This window comes from Phalangium opilio, unplaced genomic scaffold (assembly GCF_054372755.1).
Source record: "Phalangium opilio isolate 3A_F unplaced genomic scaffold, DU_Popi_V2 ptg000075l_1, whole genome shotgun sequence".
In the NCBI taxonomy this organism is placed as follows: Eukaryota; Metazoa; Arthropoda; class Arachnida; order Opiliones; family Phalangiidae; genus Phalangium; species Phalangium opilio.
In genome coordinates, this window is record NW_028324184.1 from 565742 (window position 1) to 583100 (window position 17359).

The window sequence follows — 17359 nt, forward strand, 5'->3', positions numbered from 1 at the left end:
ACATCGTACCTGCGTAAAGCCGCGCGTATACCTCCGCCATTCTCCTAACGGCTAATGCAGTTCAACAAGTTAGTCGTGATTTATCTTTGCAGTGTGCGAGTTAATTACTGCAGTTTTAGTGGTTTACTAGTTTAGTTTTTGCGTGATTTATATGTCAAAGTAAGATGTATCGAGTGATCTATTGAATTAACATCGAGAATTGACGAAACAAGGATTATATTTCCATCAAAAAGCAAATATGTTTCCCAGTTACCACCACTATTTTGACTAATGACAGATCAGCCTCGGTTCTTATAAAACTTTCTCGGCGGGCTCTACGGTTCGTGTTTTACCGCCCTTTTATATGACATGATTGACATCGGCTACGGACTCTCGAAAATTGTAATCGAAGTTGATCGAACCAAATTATCAAGGATTGGATAATTTGCACGATTCTAATCTTTTTAATGACTGGAAATTTTGAAGACTGTACAGGAGCTGAAGTAATAATTGTGAGAAGTGAGAAGTTAAGCCCGATCTTGCTTGGCCAGAATCTAACCCTCGGCTAGCACCTTCATTAGCCTGTGCTTTGTCCGTCCAAAGTCCGCCATTGTGCTTTGTGCCGACTTTCTTTGGTGCCGACGGTCCCGCTTTCATCGTAGACCAGCGGGTAGCGAAGATAAAAGAAGCCCAGTGGCCATTTTGAAACTCTCGCCGACGGCCCGACGCCAAAAACTGAACTGGCGCCATTTTGTGCCCGATCTGAAATTGATAAATACTTTTCAAGACGGCTTTGGGATATACAACAAGGATTAAACGTGTAGGATCATTTGATAACAAGTCAAGATTTATTATTTGCTGTTCAACAGACTGACTTCTTGAACCAATAAGTAAGTGTTAAACAATATTTTCTAGCCTGGCATTTTTGTTCATTGTCTTTATTATTCCTCTTGTCCTTTGTATTTTATGTACACCATTACCGGGATTTATTTCCCTGGGCATCATCAGTGTTTTTAGAGCGAATGGATCTGCTCTAGAGACACTGAGCCACCTGTTTCCCATATAAGCCTATAGAAGTGTATTTATTGTTGCTGTAACTCGACTGAAGGGGGGCGTATTTGAAAACCGTGGGGCTCTGTAAAGATCGGCTTTTAAGTTTTTGATTTGTGGCACTGCGCTGATAAACCTGTCCACTAGCTCAGGATGCGAACGTGAAAGAAAAAAAATTCTCCTCCCACAATCCCACTGGAGACTTGTAGACCAGAAATAGTTTTCGCGATTTACCTCTTTTATCTTGATCTTAGATTTTGGGGGGATGGGGACGTCAAGAAAGGGAAAGTATTTTCAAACTCAAAAGTGTGTTTGCGGGGCATGTACCTCGTCGCGAAAGAATTTACTTTCAGCTTTTGTCCATTGTATGAAAGGCGCCACCTATCATTATATTGGCTTTACCTTCTTGTTACCCTTGCCTTTCGGTGGTGACGTCATTTTACGGTGGTGTTATAAAAATAGGGAGGTCCCTGCTGTGTATTGAGTTTGTCAATAGTTTAGTTTCTTTTTCTAAATATCTAAACCTTCCCCCATAGAGTTTTGGAAAATGATTTTACTGGAAATAAATAATAGGATAGTTGAAGATATATTAAGATTAAAATTTAAAAATGCTTGTGGAGGGTGAGTTTATAACTTTAAACTGAAAGTCAAAAAGGGCTTGCCGGTAAAATATTTTGAGCCAAGGCTTAGCAAACCGACATGGCTTCCCGCGTATTTTCTCTACCTTTAAAATATAGAATGAAGCCAGAGAGCTGCCATTTCTTCATTTCTGTCAAGCACTATAATTTAATTATTAGTTTTAATTTTTACCAACAAGCTTTTTTTTTAACTCAAAACAAATTAAGTTTGATAAATATTTTAACAAATACGTCTAATTTAAGGTCTAAACCCGAATCTGTTGAAGTTATTATAGCTGATTTTGATGGTGTATTATTCCACATTTCAAACCTTAACGGAGATAAGACTAAAATAAGAGTACATATTTAATATTTAATATTCTTTTAATTTTCACGAAACTAAATGTAAATTTAAATTCAGGTTAGCATATCCCTCAAATTTTATAGAGAACTACAAGAACATGGTGCTGATGAAGTGAGATGAAAGCACACTCAATTTTGTAACATTGTATCGCTAATAATAGTCCGTATGATTTAAGCTACTTCAAAGAGAATATGGCTCATTACTGACCACTCCCGAAGAAGGTTATAACGTAACCCTCTTATTTGATTTGGAAAACATTCCTGAAGATTACGAAACATTAATCACAAAAGCTGGTCTTTTGAAAAGAAATTGTTTCGCTTCGGTATTTGAGAAATATTTTCAGTTTCAAGAAAAGGGGGAGGAAGCTCAGAAAAGAGCCGTAATTCATTATAGGGATGATGAAACCATGTAATTATTATTATTTTAGCTCCGCTTAGAAATAGATTAAGGCAAAGTTATTGATATTGATGGGTAAAATTCATTAGGTATGTGGAAGCCAAACCAGACAGAGTTACCGTTGTCTTTAGCACAATATTTCGAGACAAAGACGATGTTGTAATTGGAAAAGTGTTTATGCAAGAGTTTAAGGAGGGGCGGAAAGCTGGGCATACAGCCCCTCAAGTTTTATTTAGCCATAGAGAACCACCCATGGAATTGGCCAATACCGATGCTAGAGTCGGGGATAATATTGGATATATTACTTTTGGTAATTATTTTAAGATCTGTTTAATTGGGTGGTGGGTGAGACGGTTTTAAAATGTTTAATTCAAAATATTGACAGTTTTATTTCCGAGACATACTAGTAAACAGGCCAGGGATAATACCATCAATCTCATTCATATCTTCCGAGATTATTTACACTACCACATAAAATGTTCCAAAGTATGATATAGTAGTAACTCTTCACTTTATTTTAATGATGTTATCATGGATAAAGAATGCGCGTGAGGAAATTTGTTTTCACTCTACAGGATCGGCAACTCCCTATCTCGAACGACAGCTTATTCTGTATATACTCTGTTACAACATCGGTTGTCAGCACGCAAAAACCTAGGTCTCTATGTAACGTAGCTTTGCGCGTGCTGACAAGAGACAAAAAACTTCAGGATCTTCAGGATTTAAAATCAGTTTAAAATATCCTGAAGTTTTTTGTCTCTTGTCAGCACGCGCAAGGCTAGATTACATAGAGACCTAGCTTTGCGCGTGCTGACAACCGATGTTATAACAGAGTATATACAGAATAAGCTGTCGTTCGAGATAGGGAGTTGCCTATCCTGTAGAGTGAAAACAAATTTCCGCTCGCGCATTCTTTATCCATGATGTTATCTTCAATAATTTTACAATGAAAAAACTCTCTTAAGGCGTACATTCACTCGAGAATGAGAGCTAAGACCTCTGATTTCTTGAAAGTATTGAACAGAGCCAGACCAGAACCAAAACTAGTCGAAAAGAAAACTATGAGGTTTAAATTTTTGATATTATTATTGCTTTCTCTTAAGGTGTTTATTCATGGGCGTCTCATTCTCTCCCTGATTATTATTTTCAGTGGCCGAACTTTTGTCCGTTCATGAGAAAATAATTCCTTTTTTTTTACTTTCACTTGTTACTTCTGTTTTGCAAAACAAAATATTTGTTAATTGAGAGAAAAGCAAAGCTCAACCAATAATAAAAAATAAAATATTCAAATTTAATGTAATGGTAATTATTAATAATTGCCATTAAATTTTAACTAATAAAAATGTAACTAATAAACTAAAAATTTAGTATTTCGATATATTTTCGTCACGGGTTGGAACTGGGAAAAGTGGGAAGTGAACTAAATTGAACCAACCCCAAACATTGACTTAACTTTCGTCTGCTTATATTATATTTCTGACTTCTGAGCGGTGAATTTTGAGTTAGGCTGTTAGACACCACGTGTATTTTAACTAATAAAGTACTAAAAATTTAGTATTTCGATATTTTAGTCACGGGTTGGAACTTAAGGGGTGGAACTGGGAACAGTGGGAAGTGAACTAAATTGAACCAAACCCCAAACATTGAATTTAAATTTCGTCTGCTTATATTATATTTCTGAGCGGTGAATTTTGAGTTAGGCTGTTGGACACCACGTGTTTTGTGTTTTTGACTTTAAAGTTACGGGGGTTATAAATATTTTTAAATACACTATAATTAAGTATGGGTAAGAAAGATAAGAAGAAGGAAAAGAAAATCAAAGGGGCTGTTAAAACTGCCGCGAAAACGGAGAAAAACGCTTTAAAACGTATGAAAAAAGAATCAACAACAAGGGGTGTAAGTTTTAAAATAAGATTTCTGGCAATTTCTGAGCGTAATTAAATTAAATAAATAAATTAATTAATTTAGGAAGACTTAGACGCGATAATTGCCTCTGTACAAGAGGAGGAACGTAAAAGAAATTTAGTTGTTGAGAAACTTTGTGAACCCTTGACTCTAAGGTATATATTATAGGCCTATATAATGTTACTTTAATTTTCTGATTAATTTTAATTCTTTGCTAGGAGTGGGCTCTCTCTATGCTCTAATACTGATAAAGACGAGCTAATTTTCTTTGGTGGGGAATATTTTAATGGCAATAAGGTACTTTTCAGCTGAAATTTTTGCAATTGCAATTTGTGAGATTCAACAATTGATTTTCCAGACTGTGATGTACAATGAACTGTACACTTATAACGTAAAGAAAGACAAATGGTTACAAATATCTTGTCCAAATGGTCCATTACCACGTTGTTCGCATCAGGCGGTTTTTGTTCCTCAAATGGGTGGTCAACTTTGGGTTTTTGGCGGAGAATTTTCCAGTCCTACTCATTCCCAATTTAGGCATTATTCCGACCTCTGGGTATTTCACTTTGGTGAAAAGAGATGGGAGATGATTAAGGCTAGCGGGGGTCCATCTTCTCGAAGTGGACACAGGATGGTTTTGTCTCAAAAGAAGTTGATAGTTTTTGGCGGGTTTCATGAAAGTCTAAGGTATAAATCAGATACAGGTCATTTAAGGTCATCTTTGACAGGCTAATATTTTTCAAGGGATTACAAGTACTTCAATGACGCTTACGCCTTTGATTTGGAAACCAGAAAATGGTTCAAAATTGAACCTAAGGGTAACCCACCTTGTCCAAGGTCAGGGTGTCAAATGGTACCATTACCCGAAGGGGGTGTCTTGATCTATGGGGGTTATAGCCGAGAAAAGGTTAAAAGAGATGTTGATAAAGGAACACTTCATACGGATATGTATTTATTACAACCTGATAAGAAAAAATCCGCTGAAAGTAGTGATGGTGCAACAAAAACTGGTACAATTTGAAAGCAAATGAAATGTGTGACATTCACTTATTATTATTTAAAATTCTTTAGAACCTTCTGAAATTAAATGGAAGTGGGTTAGCGTTAAGCAATCTGGCTCTTGTCCCAGCCCAAGATGTGGTTTTTCGTTAACCGTAGTACCACCTGGAAATAGAGCAATTTTATTTGGGGGTGTCTTTGATGTTGAAGAAAATGAAGAGTCAATACAGGGACAATTTTATAATGATCTCTATTTCTTGGATCTTGAAAATATGAAATGGAGTGAAGTATATTTGAAAGGCCCCAATGCCCCCCTTGGGGAAACCAAAATGAAACGTAGACGAAAAGTTAAGGATGAAAATATGGATGAAGGATTGGAAACTTCCGATAATGAAACTGTTGGGGATGATGAGGGGATTTTGGAACCTAAAGTCGAGAATTTGTCAATTGAAGATACGGAGAGAGTGGTATGGGAATCTTTCTTCTTTTTTTTAGGGGAATGGGGTTTTGTAAAATATTTCAATTTTTTTTTTTTTTTCTCTTTATGATAATTTTCAAATTAGGTTGCCGATGATGGCATATTCGTAGTTAAAATGGGTCCACAAACTAGTAATGATAAAACACCGGAACTATCAAACTCTGAGACTCAAGGAGCAACTGCCAGTAACAGTGTTAAAGCTTTCATACCGCACTCCAGAATGAACTCTTGTTTGGTGGCTAAGAATGGAATATTGTATTTATTTGGGGGAACTTTTGAAGATGGTGATCGGCAGTTAACTCTGGCTGATTTTTACGCCCTTGATTTAAAAAAATTAGACGAGTGGAAAACTCTTGTTGCCATGGATTCTAAGACGCAGGAATGGTTAGAGTCTGATAGTTCTGGGGAGGATTCTGATGAATCCGTTGATGATGATGATGAGGAGGAGGAGGAGGATGATGAAGAGATGGATACCATGAGTTAGTTTGGTTCACCTTCTTTGAACCTGATGTCGGTTCTGCTTCCATAATACTTTGCAGAAATGGACAAAAAATGACTTAATGCTGTTAAAAATTAATGATACCAAATAAATGAATAAATAAAACCAATTCTATATAAATCCTCATTTTATTTTTTTCTTAGCACCAATCACACTAAAAAAAACTGTGTGTACTGTTTTTCAAAGATTTTTTTTTTTTTGGTTCGAGGAGAGTGGCTGGGGTTTTTTTTTCGATCATAGACAGGCAAGGGATTATGGGGGAAAAAGAAAAATAACGTAGTTAAATTAAATCAAACAAATATTTTAAACCATAGCTTCCAACAAAGTTCTTTTTTTTACCGTAGTTGATTTGTTTTCTTACCGAAAATCACATATATTCGGTAATCATATTTAGGTATAAAAAATTGCGAAATACAAGTTATATTTTTAGGGAGTTTTTTTTTTTTAATATAGTATAGACCGAACCGAAAATTGTAACAATCCACGTTAATTAATAATTTAAAAGCTAGATTGGTTTTTGGGGGTTTTTTTTTTTTGCACTTTTGTTTTACAAGTATTAAGTACGAAGTTTTTTCTTTGTAAAAATTGGTGTGAAAAAACCGGGTTTTTTATTTTTTTTTCATTTAATTTCTTAATTGGGAAATGGAGTTTTTTTAGGCCAAAAATTAAGTGTTTCTTATTAATTAATCTTTGTTTTAATAAGTCACACAATGAAAGTTATATCGTAGTCTAAAATGAAAAACGTAGTTTTTTTTCCTCCCTTAGGAAATCTTTTTTTTTTTTTTGTCAAATTTTTAATTTTAATTTTAAACAAAGTGGGTTTATACTTTAGTTAATGTATAATTTTCATCTTTTTTTTAATATATCAGTCCGTGAGATTATGATAGCTCAGGCACGGGGAATCACAGACCATTAAGTAGTCATTTTATTTAAATGGTGGGCAGATTGTAGAGTTTGTCATGATGATTAGAAAATTTAATCACTTAAAATCATACGTAAATTTTTTTTTTTTTTTTTTTTTTTCATAATATAATAGTGAGGGAAAAAAAGGCTTAAGATTTAGGCATAATTTATTGTAGCTTTAATAACGTAATAAATCTTAACTTAATTATCTTAAACCAAATATTAAATTGGTTTAATTTGAACAACTTTAAATAATTTAGGAATATTTTTGTTTTTGGTAATTGTGGGGTAGAGATAGAGGGTGGGGCAAAAAATTCAAAAACAATATATTTTTTATGAATTGTAGTTTCAAAAAAAAAAATTTTAAAATATAATATTGGCGAACAAAATTTATCGGTTTTCTCAAAAAAAAGAAAAAAAAAATTGTTTTAACCGGAACAAAAATGTTTTTTTTTTTTTAAATTACAATTCTCCCAGTTCGGTAGTTTGTTTGTTTAGAAAAATTCCCCTTTTTTGTCTTTATTTTGCATTTTTTTAAATTTATTTCTGTGTAAAAAGCCAAATATTAATTCTCTTATCTTCTTAATAACTTCAGGCGTAAATTCTCTATTAATTTTTTGTTTGCTTCATTATTATTCTCACCAAAAATATTTCTTTTAATCATCTGTTAAGTTTTTGTTTTTTCCCTAATATGTTTTCATCTCATTAGCGTAATATTATTATTTGTCCTAAACATATTCGATAGTATTTTATTTATTATAAAAAAACATTTTCCTTTTGCACTCCGATTTTGTACGCTTTCTTAAATATATAATATCTTATAACCCCTTTTTTTAATTTTTAACGGCACATTCGATGTTTTAAATTCTCCGTGTCTTTTTTTTTTTTTAGACAATTAGCGTCGTCTACGCGATAGCCCTGACTTAACTCGACCCGAAATCAATTAACACATTTTTTGTTACCAAATTTCTCAGTCCAAGAAATAGGTTTAAACATTTTTTAATCTAACCGTCACTAATTTTCCTTATTTGTTTTTTTTTTTAAGTTATTTACTTTTGTTTTTATGAAACTGTACAAACGTTGGGGAATATATTTTTCATTTATAATTAGATAATGATAGGCACACCAGAAAATTCTATAAATTCCGCCCCCGTTTTGTTTTGTTTTTTTTGGGAAGATTATTTAAATTATTTTTTTAAAATTTCCCCAAATTTTATTTTTTTTTCTAAAATTATGAAAGAACGTAAATTGGGTTTTTATTTTCAAAGTTTTTAAATTTATTATTTCAATATTTTTTTTTTGTTTAATTTCCCCCATTAAGTGCGAAATATATTTATAATGCACATTTGGATTTCAGTTAAATTTCAATTATAATTTTATATATATAATTTTAAATTGTCTATCTCAAGTTAAATCTCTCACTCTTTTTTTTTTTTTTTTGAAAATTTATTAATTTTTTTTTAATTTCAAATTTTTCAAACGCCATTTTTATTTCGTTTTGGTCTTGATATTTTTTTTATAAAGTTTTATTAGGCATTTCATTTATATCTCCGTAAACCTCGCGCCGAATATTGTCAGAATTATTCTCTGAAATATTCGGGATTTATTTTTTTCTTTTCTTTTAATTGTGGCGCCCCTTCAACGCGACTTCTTGTTTCATCGTATTTTTAAGAACTTGTAGAGCTTTGTTCTTGCGTTATAGTAAGAAGTTTCACGCAATTCCATGAGTTTTTCTTCCGAGAGAGACAAAATTTAACGTTTGTTCTTAGTTGTTTTTAATATTATTATTTTTTTTTTTTAAATTTGATTTGACATGGTGGTTATTTTAAGTATATTTATTATCAAGTTAGTTGTCGTTACGTGAGCAATTTGAAGAACATAATTGCTAAACTGATGTTGATGAAAAGAACCAACATGACCAACTGCTGTCTCGAAAACCAGTCCTAAAAAAATAAATAGAAAATTTAGGAGTATGGAGTGTATTCCTTTGCAACTTTACTAAGAAACCTTTTCAATTAAAATAACTGAAATATTTTTCAATGAAAAAAATAAAGCTTCCAGTCTGGTAGACTAAAATAGGTCAAACTTCCCCTTCCCCCTTTCTCTTTTTACACTCTTTAACTTTGTATAATCCCTGCCGACGCTTTAAAATAGTACAACCGAGAAGTCGAACGCTAGCGTCTGTGAGATTTTAAAACGTTTGTAATTTTATATTTGAATGCGTAGTAATTGAAAAGGGGCTTTTGGGGGGGGGATTGTCTTTCTTAAAGATAGGAAAAGGTCAATGTTCTTTAAAGGTTAAAGGTTATCTTGAAATTCCACTTAAAATGTTTGGCTTATTTACGTGTCATAGTGTCCAGCCTCTCGACTATTACTTCAGTTTACTAGCAAGAAAAGAATGAGTTAAAAGCCCGTTTTTTGGCTTGGATTACTTCGCTAGTTAAGTTACTAGAAATAATTTAGCCAAAGGTGGATAATGCGTTAAACCAGTCGGGTTCATTTCGTACTATTTCCTGCCTTAGAAATAAATTATTTCTATTTCCTTAAACAAGCTCGTAAACGTTAACGGGCCGCGTGCCAGACACGTATATTTCACTACTAACACTGGTTGCGAGTTAACCGAGTTGTGTTTTTTGGCCCTAGACTCAGCTAGACTAATTTGGCTAAGGTATGTCGGCTTTAGGCGCGCTCCAAACTCAACTTAACGCTAAAGTCAAGGCTAGGATTAAGATCTCTTAATTATGAAGGAACGTAGTCGAGCGACGCGGGGATGGAGTATAGGATTCACCAGTATTACTACGTCTCTTTTATCTGTAGGCTTTCTCATCCTTTTGTGAGCTGTCTGTATGTTCGAATCACCCTAAAGCTTAAGAGTTACTAGATGAAATGGTTGGGCTAATAACTTCGAACGTTCTTTTGGGTCGCTAATAAAGGCTATGTTAACGTAGGCGTATTAGCTACCTGCCTTTACCAGGATAATGATGGACTCGTCGAGTTCCATTACCCAATAATGAATTGTAGGAAATTTGTAGAACTTGCGTGATTAAGCCTGTATTTTAACCGAGCTGGGACCACTTTAATTCCAGTGACTAACCTTGATTTCTCGGTAAATTATAGAGCTTAACAATATTCCTTTAACTCGCCTCGTTAAGCCTTAAGCAAACTATGGCCGTTACTAAATCGTTAACGTCTGTCTATATAGAGTAGTGGCACTTCCCATGGAACGTTATATAGTCAAAGGCAGGGAGTGCCATTACTCAGTAAGGCTTTAGACGGACGCTAAGAGTACTGATCGCCAACTTTGAATTGAAAATAACCCTATTCTTTTGATTTGCACTACAACCAGCCACGAGTGGGACAATGAACGTCTGTGACTCTTTCTGATGGTAAAGATACTCTTCCATGCCCTGAAGGGTTCGTAAATCTTTCCAACCATCTGATCTGTTAGTTCGAGTACTGGCTAAAATATTTTCATTGGGTTTCCCGCGCGTTATTAGCTATTGTCGAAATAAGCTCGAAAGATTGGCCGCCCAGCCTAGATGCAGCGGGAAAAGCAATTATGTCTCTTGGGTCTGAGCTCTCAACAGATTGTGCTGGAACTAAAGATTAAAAAGTAATGAGGCAAAACCGACTAGTAATTTTCTCCTTGTACTGTCGTTGTCACCTTAGACTACTTACAAGGCGGGGGTTGCCTCGTTATTTCTTAGATAATATTGCAAAGATACATCGCGCCCAAATGAATTCATTGTTCAATGTTGTCATTTAAATTGACAAACAAATTGATTATTAAAAATTCCAGAGGGGGCTACGGTATTACAACCTATCTTTATTATTAGCTCTTGGGGCTGTTATTGCGCGTCTGGTTTAGTTCGAGGAATTTGCTTTCCCAATTTACAGAGTAGGCCTAGTATGAGTTTTCCCTGTGAAGTTGATTACCGCTTTCTTTTTTTTTTTGAGCTTGTAGTGGTAATGTTTTGATGAAGTTAAGGTAGGGCCGTAAAAAGAAATACCGAAAATGACTCTGTAGCTACTCACGCGCTTCAGCGTGTTTTCCTCACGCCCTTGAATAAAGGGGTCAAGGTCATGTACCTTTCAGATAATTAAAGGTAATTTCCAGCTGTTTGGGAGGATCGGGTTTAAAGTGTGGAGTTTCTTACCTTAACATCAGGATTTAGTAAATAAAGCAGCGGGTTGGCCCTTATCCTTTCGGCTTCTTCGTCCCTCCTCCTGATTTCCTCTCTCCTCATGGACGATAGGGCGGCTACCTCTTCTCTGGACATGACTTTGGCCTTGGGTACGACGGCCGCGATATCTGGAAGACTCTTCTTGCGCTTGGGAGCCGCTCCCATGGTGCCTCCACCGCCTCCCACTCTGCCCCCTCCTCCGCCTCCTCCCATTCTTCCCACGGGAGCTTGTACCTTCCCCGTGGGACTGACGTGCAAGGAGGGCGTCCTGATGGGGCTGGAGACGATCGGAGGCGCTTCCGCTGGTCCGGCTCTTTTCCTGACCGCCGAGGAGGAGTCTTCCTCGTGCCCCGTCACACCGACACTCGGATTGCTACCCTCTTCGCTGTCGCTGGGGGCGAAACTGAGCAGGCCGGGTACCACCCCGACTGGGTTTTGAAAGCTTTCGGCGTATAAGTTGGGCAAGGTCGATCGTCGACCGGGTCTCGTGGGCGACATGTCGTCGTTGTCCATGCTTTCCGAGACACCGGAATCCGGGGTACAGTCCGGTCCGTAACCGGCCCTGAAAACCAAAAACCATCCTATTATTATTTACGATTCAACCGCTCTCTCAATTCAACTTTAGGGTCGGTTACTAACCCGGTCTGTCCGTACGATCTTTGTAGCGAGGGTCCGGCGTGTAGGTCCCTGTGCAGTTCCCTTTGGGGACTAAAAGCCGGTCCTCTCTGATTGACCTTTGAACTGGAACTGGCTCTGTTGGGTTCGACCCTGTACTGGTCGAAATGGTCGTTCATAGCCTGCTGGATGGTATAGTCCCTAGTTCCCTCACCGCCCATTCCGGGCTCGTTCCGGTAGCGATTCCGCCTCATGCTGCCTTCTCTATTGATCTGAGACGATGGCTCGAGATAGTTTCCTCCTGGTGGACCCCTGCGACCCCCGATTCCCCCGCCTGTTCGGTTTCGAAAAAAAGAAAGTAAATAAAACCAACAGATTACTAAATGGGATAGAGTAATTTGGTCTATTTTATTAATTTTTGGAAACAATCTAAATGATCAGAACTTTATAAATCTTAAGTCAAGTTCCCTGTTTTCCATGTTAGGCTTACGGGGGAAATTGTTCATAATTGCATCGAGTACGTCAGCAAGTTTCCTTAAAAGAAGTAAATGTGCGCAAACCTTGTAGTAAGTCGGAGCCCGGGTTGTTCTGGCGATTGGGGTGTCCCCCTCCTAGGTCCTTTCCTCCACCACCTCCTCCTCCCGAGTAATTATGATCGGAGTAGTCGTGCTGATTGTCTATGGCCTCTCTGGAACCAGCCGGGATGTAGAGAGAACGGGAACGCGTGTTGATGGCTCCACTTCCGTACTCGTCCCTTCGTCCCAAGCGACCTCTTTCCAAGGAGTCTCCTCTTCCTCCACCCGCTTCCGCTAACTTCCTCTTTAGTAGGTCGGTTCCTAAAGATATAAAAAAAATAGATATATGAAGTTACTTAAACTTAGTTTTTCCCTTAGGTTAGAAGAAACGCTGATGAGGTTTCCTTTAATTTTGCTCTTTATCCATAGAAACATTAAAGTAAAAAAATTAGTTTAGTTTTGTTGCCCAAACGATATAATAAACAGTACTAGGCCTAGATATTCAGTTGGGAAATTTTAGTCTCACTAGGATGACTTCTCTTGATTTTTCTCCTAATTTCCCATTGGAAAGAGTTTATCTAACATCCTAAGAATTAGTTACAAAGTAGGACAGTGGAAACATGACTAGAAACGATGTACCTAATTTATATTAGAGGAGAGAGTAGAGGAAAATCTAATCTCGGTATAATTTAAGACCAATCTCTTTTTTGACCACCAACCAAAAAGACTCCATTAGAAAACTTTGGACCGTCCCCCCCCCCATCTTTAACTGGGGAACGTGGGTTATTGAGCATAAAATAGGGGGGAGGGGTCTGAAATCGATATTTGACCCTCTTTTTGCTGGTTATCTAAAAATTCCTTCGGTGGCCCAAAAGACTAGGCTAGCGGTGGTGCATGGTGGTGGTATATTATATCATGGGTTTGGTATATAGGAAAAAGAGGGAAAGGAAGATTGGAATCTTTTAACTTGTCGTTAGCAGACAACTCTCTGATTAATGGCTATCGTATTTCGGACACGAGTTCCAGACCAGGCATATCCCCCCCCCCCGGCCACTCCCCTCTTTCCCCAATTTCTTTCTCTATTTTAGATTTTTCTTTTCATTTACTTCTATTCGAACAGCATTTCATATTTTGGACCGCGTAGTAAGGGAGGAATTTTAAAGTTAGCGTGAAGGATTTGACCAAAACATTTCAATCTCTAATTACTCCATGATAATTATTTTCAAATTGTACTCGCAGTTTCTTAGATCTGAAATTTAGAATAACGATTTTGTTCGTCGACATCATCCGCTATGTATCGAGCCCGAAAGAGACTAGCTCTATTGGGCTTGGACTTCATTAGTGATCGTACGGGGAACCCGAACCCGACCCGGGAAGTCGGGGATCCCCGGTATTTTCCAACCCGACCCGACCCGGCCAGTCAATTTTGAAGTCGGGTTTTAAAAAATTCGGGGTGGGCCCGTAGTAGAGGGTAAGTTATTATTGATGGTCGCGCTTTGTGATAGAGTAGATAGGAACTCAAATCTGATTAGGGCGAGCTTGAATATTTAATTTTTTTCTGTCTCGAGGCTTCGAAAGCCAGTAGGAAACTGATTAATGTCGGCAATTTCATGGTCGTCCGTCAAACGCCAATGTATTAATTGTGTGTTAAGTTGCGAGCAATTAATTTCGAAATTGAAAAAGTGGTAGAAGAGTTTCACGAGTACCTGAAACCCCATTCAGCCACTACCCAAGAAAAAGGACAAGGACAATTTGAAATCTTTACAGATGGAAGTTGCGCCTGTTCAGGGACAATTAGTTACCCCAATCCCTTCCACGACGTTCTATCAGATAGCAATGATATGGCAGATTCGCCTACTATTGGATTCAGTAAAGCAGTGATAACTTGGAACTAAATTACTGAAAATAAATTTCTTGCATTACATAGTACATAGCTACTATGTATAATTTTTTAGAATATGTTAATTAAGTTTATTTTATTAAAAAGGAAAACCCCGACCCGACCCGATTTTCCGGGTTTTTTTCGCAACCCGACCCGACAAAAATCGCACCCCGTACGATCACCAGACTTCATATTAGCTGTCTGTATGTAAAAATACATCCAGCATCTCCCTCTCGCTAAAATTTAATTACCGGTATGCACGGACGCAAGTTTCCCGAATCGCGTAAAAAATAATTAGATTAGCTTAGGAGAAAATTAGATTTAACGACTTTGAATTAATTACGGTTGGGTTATTACGAACTCAGGGATGCGCAAATAAGAAAAAAAAATAATAAACCGCCTTCTTGGTTGCTATGCATTCTTTGTTTGTTAGACGCGAGACAAATAAATATTTAACGAAGACTATACACGTTTGTTATTAAATGTTTGAGTATACCCATTTAATAGTATACTATTTCGCTATAGATAAAGGTTCTTAAATTGAAAACTATTAGAGTCGAGGCTTGTATGTCTTAGAGAAGAGTTATAGACAATTTCTGTAAACCAAAATTAATACAATTAGGTACACGTCCCGGTGAAATATTTTGTTGTCTCCTTTTGTTATGTAGAATGCGGGCCAAGACAGTTTTGGTGTTTTTTTACTCTTTCCTAAGAGAGTCTGTCATTGTATTATGACGTGAAAGTTAAACAATGAAGTCTCTCGTAGTCAATGACGCTTTATCTTTTTTCCTAACCGAGTGAAAAACAAATTTACCAAAATAAAAGCCTAATAGAAAAAAAAATATTAACTTTGGAAAAGAACACAAATGTCAAATTAAAGGGGATGAAAATATGGCACGCTTTTTGGAGCGGTAAATATCTTGGCAAAAATATTTCTCTCTCTCTCCCAGTTTTCAACGCTAGACGGACAATCCATTAATAATTTCCGCGTTTAGGGAGGGCTTTTAAGAAAACAAGTTGTTCACGTTTGCTTTTATTTTATTATACGGATGGTGGGATTTAATTCTTAAAATGGAGACTATTATTTTTAATAATAACATTAATATTCCCATGTTTTGAATTTTATTTGTAAGATTAATGAATATCTCGCTATACCATGATTTCGGTTAAAAATCGTTCCATTTATTTGAAGAAATATCTAGTTTTTTCAATTCTCTAATATTCTTGAATATTTTTTAATCACGGATAAAGATAATGGTCCAAAAATCGTAATTTTTAATGAATTCCGGCAAGAAACTTAAAAAAAATGATATAAATCAAATTTGGTTATTTTTCTAGCATTAGTTGAAAATTTCAAATAATCGAGAGTAACTTTTCCAACAACCATGATGTAATTTCAAATTTGAAGTAAAGGGAGGGCTTCTTCCCCCCCGCTCCTCTAAAGTCTCCCAAACTCCTCCCCCTATTTAAAAGTCCCTTTGTTCTACTCCATGTTAAAGTTACCCTACCTTAGACTGAGTAGATATCTATGGGGAATTCCGGAATGATCCTCCGCAGAGGTCGGTCTTCCGGAATCAAAGACTCCATCTCGACTCTATAGCTAAATTTCTATTTAGTAGTTCGGGGATGCAGGTGTGTATCGGACCATTTTGAAGTGAAGGCGCTACGAGGGGAAAGGCGGGAACTTTTGGTCGCGTTCAGGGTCGTTTCTTCTCCAGGGATGGAGATGAAGAGTTTTAGAGATGAGGATGATAGAGGATGATGCTTATCCCGCCTGGTCTAGAGAGGGATACGGGGCGGAGGTCGCGCGCCCGAGCAAAATGATATAAATCATATCCAAAACTCACGGAAAAACGGTGTAGAGTAGATGCAAAAAGACTCTTCGGAATCATCCGCGCAGGAGTTAGGCCTAAGTTTTGTAGAGGAGCGATCGAGGCTCGCGCCAAACTCTTTTTCGCGTTTCCCTCTAGAGAATGTAACTGTAGGAAATGGATGGTTTTTCCAGGCTTCCTAAAAGCTACTATACCATGCAGCACCAGCGCCCGTTGCATCCACACACCAATCAGAATCTTCTTTAGCCTCCTCGGATACGCCAGCAGCTAACGTACAACATACATTCGTCTCTGAAAAATTCGACTTTATACCCTTACCTTAGCGCTCTCTCTCTCTCTCTCTCGCTCGCTTTTTCTCCGGCAGATAGTCTATGCTTAGAATTTTAGTCACTTTTATCTCCAACATCCTCTCTTTAGTTTTAAAAGATCAAATTTTTGTTTCGCGCCGGGGTCTTGTTCCGACCGTTTTCAAAGGGGTAGTGTCTAAACGGGTAACGAATAGACGCTCGATTAAAATTCACAGAGTTATTAAGTGAAAGGAGTTTAGGCCAAAATTCGAACGAATTGAAACTGTTCGCCTTGATTGAATCTAATTGGAGTTTAATTTATGAAGCCGATTACTTATCTTAATTGTACTGTCTTTATAAATAGCTAAATTGATTACTTCTTTTAGAAGAAGAAATACCTTTACCTGAAACATAACCGTAGTAATTAGTTAAAGAAAAAGGTATAGGTATAGCTTAGAATTAACGGTATCATTTGCCAAGTATAAATTTCTAAAATGTATTCAATCCAAGATTAAGAATCTTAAGTGTTTGTTGGACCTGGTTCAAGGCTGCTTTTTAGACCCGTTTTTAATGAAAACACCTTAATTAATATTATTTAAGATTGGCTAATTCTGAACTAACATCCTTCTCAAGCTATTTCTCCGTAAACTAACGTTTAATTGAATACTTTGACCTCATTTTGGGGGTTGAAAGAAATGCGGTTACCAATTTTGAGTAAACATGTTTTTCTTCGCGGTTTTATTATTATTTTTTCCCCTGAATGGTATACATAAAGAAATTCGCAATCTAAATTTTATTTAATACGAACTCTATTCATTCTACTCTTGTTATAAAACCTTTGCTCAAGTTTGGTT

The 17359-nt window shown here is 36.6% G+C and overlaps 3 protein-coding genes across 4 annotated transcripts in view; 2 read left to right on the forward strand and 1 right to left on the reverse strand.

Moving 5' to 3' along the window:
- Nucleotides 1-1480: 1480 nt before the first annotated feature.
- Arpc2 (Actin-related protein 2/3 complex, subunit 2) lies at nt 1481-3769 on the forward strand. The gene is made up of 8 exons (XM_089844201.1): nt 1481-1650; nt 1911-2004; nt 2068-2121; nt 2186-2418; nt 2496-2716; nt 2792-2892; nt 3372-3472; nt 3557-3769. Exons 1-8 carry the CDS (start codon nt 1577-1579, stop codon nt 3579-3581), a joined length of 903 nt encoding a protein of 300 aa, XP_089700327.1. The 5' UTR covers nt 1481-1576; the 3' UTR covers nt 3582-3769.
- A 261-nt stretch (nt 3770-4030) lies between these two features.
- On the forward strand, nt 4031-6407 carry LOC149658598 (kelch domain-containing protein 4). The gene is made up of 7 exons (XM_089844198.1): nt 4031-4302; nt 4375-4466; nt 4530-4608; nt 4670-4998; nt 5056-5321; nt 5383-5777; nt 5874-6407. The coding sequence occupies exons 1-7, from the start codon at nt 4189-4191 to the stop codon at nt 6270-6272; spliced, it is 1674 nt and encodes a 557-aa protein (XP_089700324.1). The 5' UTR covers nt 4031-4188; the 3' UTR covers nt 6273-6407.
- jp (junctophilin) overlaps nt 6397-17359 on the reverse strand; it is a 34272-nt gene continuing 23309 nt past the window's right edge. For both annotated transcript variants that reach the window (XM_089844197.1, XM_089844196.1), the window contains exons 6-9: nt 12550-12825; nt 12014-12323; nt 11348-11936; nt 6397-9133 (exon numbers count right to left, since the gene is read on the reverse strand). In XM_089844197.1, the coding sequence (XP_089700323.1) occupies nt 9047-9133; nt 11348-11936; nt 12014-12323; nt 12550-12825 (1262 nt within the window). In that variant the 3' untranslated portion in view covers nt 6397-9046. The remainder of the gene's footprint in view (nt 9134-11347; nt 11937-12013; nt 12324-12549; nt 12826-17359) is intronic.

Bases quoted from the DNA above. Each gene is read 5' to 3' on its own strand.
- LOC149658598 (XM_089844198.1), top strand. From the start codon at position 4,189: ATGGGTAAGAAAGATAAGAAGAAGGAAAAGAAAATCAAAGGGGCTGTT. The intron at 5,322-5,382 runs GTACAATTTGAA...AAAATTCTTTAG, and splicing joins TGATGGTGCAACAAAAACTG to AACCTTCTGAAATTAAATGG. The intron at 5,778-5,873 runs GTATGGGAATCT...TTTTCAAATTAG, and splicing joins TTGAAGATACGGAGAGAGTG to GTTGCCGATGATGGCATATT.
- Arpc2 (XM_089844201.1), top strand. From the start codon at position 1,577: ATGATTTTACTGGAAATAAATAATAGGATAGTTGAAGATATATTAAGA. The intron at 2,005-2,067 runs GTACATATTTAA...ATTTAAATTCAG, and splicing joins GAGATAAGACTAAAATAAGA to GTTAGCATATCCCTCAAATT. The intron at 2,122-2,185 runs GTGAGATGAAAG...GTATGATTTAAG, and splicing joins AAGAACATGGTGCTGATGAA to CTACTTCAAAGAGAATATGG.